This window comes from Taurulus bubalis (assembly GCF_910589615.1).
Source record: "Taurulus bubalis genome assembly, chromosome: 14".
Lineage (NCBI taxonomy): Eukaryota > Metazoa > Chordata > Actinopteri > Perciformes > Cottidae > Taurulus > Taurulus bubalis.
Window position 1 is genome coordinate 14,538,174 of NC_136602.1, and position 7,732 is coordinate 14,545,905.

At 38.9% G+C, this 7,732-nt stretch overlaps 1 protein-coding gene across 1 annotated transcript; it reads left to right on the forward strand.

Annotated features, from left to right (window-relative positions):
- Positions 1–6,089: 6,089 nt before the first annotated feature.
- On the forward strand, positions 6,090–7,499 carry LOC306746611 (SCAN domain-containing protein 3-like; the record flags this gene model as incomplete). The annotated part of the gene is made up of 1 exon (XM_079229543.1): positions 6,090–7,499. One exon carries the CDS (start codon positions 6,090–6,092, stop codon positions 7,497–7,499), a length of 1,410 nt encoding a protein of 469 aa, XP_079085669.1.
- Positions 7,500–7,732: the final 233 nt, after the last annotated feature.

The following is a 7,732-nucleotide window of genomic DNA, read 5'->3' on the forward strand; positions in this document are numbered from 1 at the left end:
GGGACGTATCAACGTTTGTCTGCGTTGTGTTGGACGTCTTTGTTCGGTTTTCTTTGTTGTGAGTATAAATTGGACTAAAGGAACAAAGTTCTGGAGGAGTGGAGCCATGTTTCATTGCAGGTGCTCTGGCTTATACTAACAATGCCTCAAATATAGCAATTACTGCACGCCTCCAACCAATCTGAGTCAAGGTAACAGCTTGTAGGAATAGTTCAACATTTTGGGAAACACAATTATTTTTTGATGAGAGTTAGACGAGAAGATTGATACTACTCTCATATTTGTTTATGAAATATGAAATTAAAAGCAGTTAGCTTGCTTGGTGTTAGGACTGTAAATGAGGAAATAGCACCTCTAAAGCTCACTAATAACACTTTATAAATGATATATTTGTTTAGTCCATAACTTAATATTTAGCGTGCAGATAGTGTTACCGTGCGTCTCATTCAATTTTGGGCAAGAATTAAAAAAAATACTGCAGCTAAAAGTATATGCCGCTTGGTCAATACCCCACAGCATCAGAGACACACAGAGGACCCTTTCAATGGAAGGGAAGATAAACCGACTGAATGCAGTGTGTAAGAGTGTTCTGAGAGACTGGTGTTTGTGTTCCATACCAAACTAAAAGTACAATATTTTGTCACCTGAGTGTTTGTGACACAAGCTAAGTTACAGTCAACCACACTCTTGTCCTAATCCTTAGTGTTTTTTGTTGCCTCAACCTAAATTTCTGTAAAGATGGAAGTTTTTTTTTAAAGGACACTAGCAGAAATTGACACCTGTTGACACTGCCGGTATTTGACAAGTTGAGAATGTGAATGTGTTGCAAAAACAATGATGATGAGGTGAAATATATCATTCAATGTGCTGTAAAATTATATATATATGAATGATGTTGCTGAACATACTTCTGTCTCCTACAATTTTAATACCGAAGAAGGGGATGTAGCATTACTGTCACAGTAAACCACACAATACTGCAATAATATTGTGAGCCCCCAGAATACAATTCTTCATCAGGAGGTCTTTCTCACTCTCAAAGTCCTCATACTTCCATGAATTGTGACAGCAAAGAAAACTGCACAGCCTGGCCTTACGAGAGGATAAAAGTATATTTTACATGTTTATAACACAATTCAACCATAAATATTAACATAAACCATGAATATGACTCAAGAGAGCTCCCCAAGTTATGAAAATATCAATATTCATATCCCTAGCTTGACCGTTCTGGAAAGCTTAAGACCTACAGAACCCGCCAATTGTCCCAAATCCACTGTCAGGCAAAGCCTCAGCAAAAAATTTCAGACAAAAATTCCAGACAAAAAACTGAAATATGACTTACTTATGGATGAAACGATATTCCACACGGCCTTGCTTGGTATGTCTTGGTGCATCTGCTTGAGAAGAGCACCTCTGTTGTGTAACCAGTGGCGTCCAAGGTCCAGGAAGAAAGCTAGGGCATTTTTGCTTTCAGCGGACCTAAACCTACGGTACACGAAATGTGCACTAAATTCATTACTAAAAGTATTTAACTTCACTTAATCAAAGTAAAACTTTCCAGAGATACTGTTAACACATAGTTCTACTTTATAGTAGAAAAAAAGTGAGGAAATGCATAATTAAAAAGATAAAATACATCTTCGAAGTATTCTTTTTTTAATTCCTGTATTCTATCATCATAATAAACTAGTAACACATATACTGCTATATGAACCTCTTAACTAGTCTCACAAGTGTTTTCTGTTTATTCCACCTTTTGAAATTATTCAAATAGCCCTTGTGGTTGAGGAGATATTCTGTATTTAGTATGGGTATGCAAAACCATTCGGAATTTTTGAGAAAAATGGCTGGGGCTTAACCGGGGTTATTGCTAAGTCTCTTTAAAAGAACACATTGGAACATGTTTGGTAGCTCATCTATTGGGGCTGTGTGGTACATCAGACAAAAACAGTTGGAAACCACCGCTCCAATATCACAGTGCAACAAAAGATGACAAAGGACAGAAAATGACTTAAGATGACTTATAAATAAATAAATGCATGAATAAATACAGGAATAAATATATAAATGAATATAGGAATAAATCAATAAATATATGTTTAAATAAATATATAAAGGAATGAATAAATAAATGCTTAAATACATGTATAAATAAATAAAGGAATAAATAAGTGCTTAAATAAATGTATAAATAAATAAATACAGGAATAAATAAAGTTATACCTAAACAGGATATCATTAATAAATATATTTCTACATTTCTGTATTTATTTATGCCTGTATTTATGTGTCCACACGTATTTCTTAATTTATTTATGCCTGTATTTCTGTGTCCTTATATGCAAATGATCTGGGGCGGTCCAACGCATGATTGGTCACAGGAGTGTGATCGCACCTGGTATGTTAGGCTCTACTACTTCTGCCTTGCACATATTGTTGAAGTTGGCAAGCTCAGCTCACTGTTAGCAGAAGTCGTTGTTAGCACTTGGCAACATGGCATTATTACAAGCAATTTCAAATCAATAGCAAATCAAATATTTTCTGCATCTGTAGTACACTGTCCTTTATCTGGAAAAATCCCACCGGCTTTCCCATGAGCGTTGGATGTTTGGTCTCTAGATATCACTTTAGTTGTGAAGTCTTCAGTGCTGCGTTAGCTAGCGAGGCTAGCGTTAGCCCTCACACCACACAGGCTTAGGGCTCCTCGTTACCTCCGTGAAGTCAGGATTATAGTTGCACAAACATGTAGACGTTTGGGGGGGAGGGATGGAGTTCAGCAGCACTTTCGTCTTTATGTTTTCGTTTTAAATACTTCTCTATAACTTTCGCTACAGGCTAACGGCTGGCTGAGTGTCTTCTTCTACATATTGGTACTTGTTAAATAACTGACTGACGCATTACCGCCACCAAGTGGTGGCAAGCTATATTGTACAGAAGCGCATTGCATACACTGGATAAAAAAAAATGACCCCTTTTCTCGTAATTACGACATCCTGATCTCGTAATTACGACATCCTGACCTGATTACGAAAGGTGCCATACTGGCCACTGTATGGCATGTATGTGTACAGGCGTCTGTATGCATGTATGTGTACAGGCGTCTGTATGCATGTATGTGTACAGGCGTCTTCTTAGACGGTTCCGTTGCCTTAGCTACTCCTTGGGGATCTACAATATTTTCTCAAAAAATGAACTTGAACAGGTGCAAACCTTGTGCCCATATCAGCCAGGTGCTAAACTAATACATAAAAAAAAAGGAACAAACTATTACAATACTTTAAACTCTTAAAGGTCCGTTGCAGTCACTACCAAACCAGATTGGATGCATTTCAAATGCATGAATTTGTATCCATGAAGCATCCCGTGTTGGTTCAACTGTTCCTGCAGAAACAGAGCGACATCCAGCACGTCAGACTGGGCTTTCCGCCTGAACAATCCTAACGCCTTGAGATGCCTGCGCAGTGTTGACATACTCAATTTAATACCATCCTCATTTTTTAGAAACATCAGTATTTCACAGTGTCTCAAACCGAGAAGGTAATAATAGCAGATTAACTGCGATAGCGCCATCATTGCCACTGAGAGAGGATTTACAGACGTTTCCTTTTTCTTTATCTTTTCTCGTAATTACGAGATCAGGATGTCGTAATTACGAGATCAGGATCTCGTAATTCCGAGAAAAGATCTCGTAATTATGAGAAAAGATCTCGTAATTACGAGCTCAGGATGTCGTAATTACGAGAAAAGGGGTCTATTTTGTTTTAATCCAGTGAATGCAATGCGCTTCCGTAATATTGTAACTGAGCGTGGATAACAGTAATATCTCTGGTGTCTTCAATTCATAACCTATGCGTTTCCGCGGGCCTTGTGGCCCACAGGTGAAAAACGGAACGTTTTTGGCGGCCCTCTAGGTGGCGCTCGCGGCCCAATGGGGGGCAGCGGCCTTATGATTAAGAATCACTGGCCAAGACTAGAGTTGGGTACCGAGAACCGGTGCCATATTGGCACGTCCGGTACCTACCGGACCGAAAAGCAACGCAGATTTTGGTGCTTTCCTCCGGTGTCTGAGCCAATTTAAATAGTTTTTTTTTTTTTTACACTACTCTGTAATGTTGCACTAAAAAGGTAGCGCGGTACCCGCACGTTAAAAACGATAGGATTTTGATGTATCGATACTATTAAAATAGTGCGGATCAGAGCGCACTCACACACCACACACAGCGCAAGCACACAGAGATCGCTGCAGACACGAGCACGAGCTTTTGAACGTCCGTCCTCGGCTTCCTGGAACAAATCTCTCCAGTTGATATTAATGATGACAGGTAGTCCAGTAAAGCAGCAGTTTATAGAATCCAAAGGTTTCTGAGTTCTGTTGCACACGGTCCCATCAGGCCACCTGATGCTTGTGTCTGTTCTTTTTATATATATATATATATATATATATATATATATATATATATATATATATATATATATATATATTGTTTATAGTTTTAAGATAAAAGGTTTGAAGCTGCAGTTTGAAGACAAGTGTTTTGTATGTATTTATTTATTTATATTTATAGTATAATCTAAAAGGTTAATATATTGTTCAATTTGAAGAAAAATTAAATAAGTATCGGTTTAGGCACCGGTATTGTTTTAAAAATCCATTCAAATATCCTTTACAAATAGATTTTTCTTAATATTCAATCAAATATAAGTGGAAGTTCATGAACTGAATGTTATATATTTTATTTTAAATCAGACCCTGATTGCTGTGTATTACATTTTTTTTTCAATCAAAAAGGCTTTGCCTGGTTTGGATGAAAAACATTTTCACAGGGGGTACATCACTGACACAAAAACGTATGAACTTACACTTATATTGTATTGAATATTTATGAAATAACTATTTTTAAAGGATTTTTGAATTGATGCTAATTTTAAATATATATACATATAGATTTGATATATATATATATATATATATATATATATATTAAATATAGACTTAATATATATATATATATATATATATATATATATATATATATATATATATATATATATATATATATAGAGGACGTGTATGACATATATATATATATATATATATATATATATATATTAAATCTCACGTATAAAAGGGTACACCCCCATTTGATAACCACTGCCCTAGGGCATTGGTCACTAACTGGCGGACCACGGTCCGGGTCCGGACCCAGAGGCCGTCCCATCCGGACCCGGACCGCCAGCCAAAGCAGAAGGTTATGATTTAAAACCTGACAGGGCGCTTTTATTTTTTTACCCGGCGGCGCGGCGCAGCTTTTGCAGTCTTTACAGTAGTGGTTTAGCGGATGTGGAAACGCACAGACCAATTTCATGCGAGTTAAACCATCCCACGTGATACCACTCAGCCAATCAAATCTATGCATTCTCGGCGGTAAACATTACGTCTCAACAGACAGCGCTGCGCAGACAGATGAGAAAGTTAGAGGCAGGTTACACATTGAGACGGTAGAAAGAAAAAGAAAGATAGCGATACATTTTAAAAACAAAGGGAGAGAAACGGACGACTGCGCCGGAGAAAGTTGAGAAAAAGGCGAGTGAGACAGCGAAAGGGAGAGAAACATAAGGAACAAATGTCGCTCTCCAAAAAAAGAAAAGTTGAAAGCAAAAATAGAGCATTTAATCCGGAATGGACCGACTCATTTCTGTTCATACTTCCCACAGGGAGCACAAAACCAGTGTGTCTTATATGTTCAGAAACCGTGGCACTTATTAAAAGTGGCAATGTGAAACGCCATTATGAGACAAAACATAAAGGTTTTGAACAAACATACCCACTCAAATCCGAAGTGAGATCACAGAAAATAAGTGGCCTCACAGCCCAATATGAACAGTCAACCAGGATCCTGAGCCACACGTTCACTGCCCAACAACGTGCTCACGAGTGTTCCCTCAGAGTTGCTTGGATTTTGGGGCAACACAAAAAGCCATTTACTGATGGAGGGCTTGTCAAAGAATGCATGAGTGTCGTTGCTGAAACATTACTTGACGGAAAACCAAAACAAGAGCTTTGTGATAAGATAAAGCAAATACACATGTCAGCATCATCTGCCACAAAGAAAAGTGAAATATTAACTCAGGACGTGCTAACCCAGCTAAATGAAGCCATACATAAGGCACCATGTGTAGGCTTAGCTGTGGATGAGTCCACTGACATCTGTGACAATGCTCAGCTGTTAGTGTACGTCAGGTTTTTCAACACAGACCAGAAAGCATTCTGTGAAGACCTGTTAGGTGTCACTCCCCTTCAAACCAGTACAAGAGGAGAAGATATCTACCTGGCCATTAAGGAGATGTTAACGAAGAGAGGAATAGAGCCAACACAAGTGGTTTCAATGGCCACAGATGGAGCCCCTGCTATGATAGGGAGAGAGAAAGGAGCTGTAGCAAGACTGAAAGAGGACAATCCAGAGCTCATAGCTTACCATTGCATCATTCATCAATCTGTCCTCTGTGCCTCCCTGTCAGATGAGCATGCTGAAGTGATGAATACAATGATGAAAATGATCAATTTTCTCAGGGCATCCTCTTCCACCCAGCATCGCATGCTGAGGGAATTCCTCAGAGAAGTTGATGCCAATGCTGATGATCTTTTGCTGCACAATAATGTGAGGTGGCTCAGCAAAGGGAGGGTCTTAGCACGCTTTTGGTCCATCAGGAGGGAAGTAGCATCTTTTTTGGCAGAGCTAAGACATCAGAAGGCAACACAGTTTTCTCTCTTTTTAGAAAATGAGAAACAGATGGATAATGTGGCCTTTTTGATTGATATCACTGCACATCTGAATGAACTGAATTTGAGGCTACAGGGCAAGGACAATTCAATTTGTGAACTGATGACCGCTGTCCGCTCCTTTCAAAAGAAACTTGAGTTGTTCAAGGAAGACCTGCAGGGAGAGTGTGCACACTTCCCAGCAGTGCAGGAACAGGTTCAGGGACAGAGAGATGTGTCTTCTTTTGTTGACTTCATTGATAAGCTGATCGTAAACTTCAGCAACCGTTTTGACAGCTTCAGCTTTGGACAGCAGATCACCATGTTCATTCAGAACCCATTTATCATCACTGATGTCAGGGGGTTCTCAAAGGAAGTCACACAGCACTTTAAATGGGTAAATCCTGGGCCTCTCCAGATGCAACTGGTTGATCTCCAAGTAGATGTGTCCCTGAAAGAGCAGTTTCTAAAAACTGACCCTTCCACTTTCTGGCTCCAAACGGTCCCTGAGACAGCTTTTCCAGGTCTGAGGAAAGTTGCCATATACATCTTGACCATGTTTGGCTCCACCTACAACTGCGAGGCAGCTTTCTCCACGATGAATATCATCAAAAATAAATATCGTTCGAGGCTCATCAACGAGCACCTCCACATGTGCATGAGAATGGCCCTGACTCCATTCAAGCCCAGGTTTAAAGTCCTGGCAGGACAAGCTAGAGCTCAATTCTCCCACTGAGCAACAAAGTGGGGGAGTGGGATGCAGAGTGATGCTCTAAAACTGTTAAATTGTGAAGATGTGTTGAGATTTATTATCTGTAAAATTGTTTGAGACTGAAACAGAAACGGGGACATTTAAGCTTTTCCTCCCTTTATTTAATTGTTCTGAAGTTAAGCACTTTATTTGATTATTATTATTTATTATTACATGCACCATTTTCATTTTGTATTTATTTTATTTTAAAATGCAGC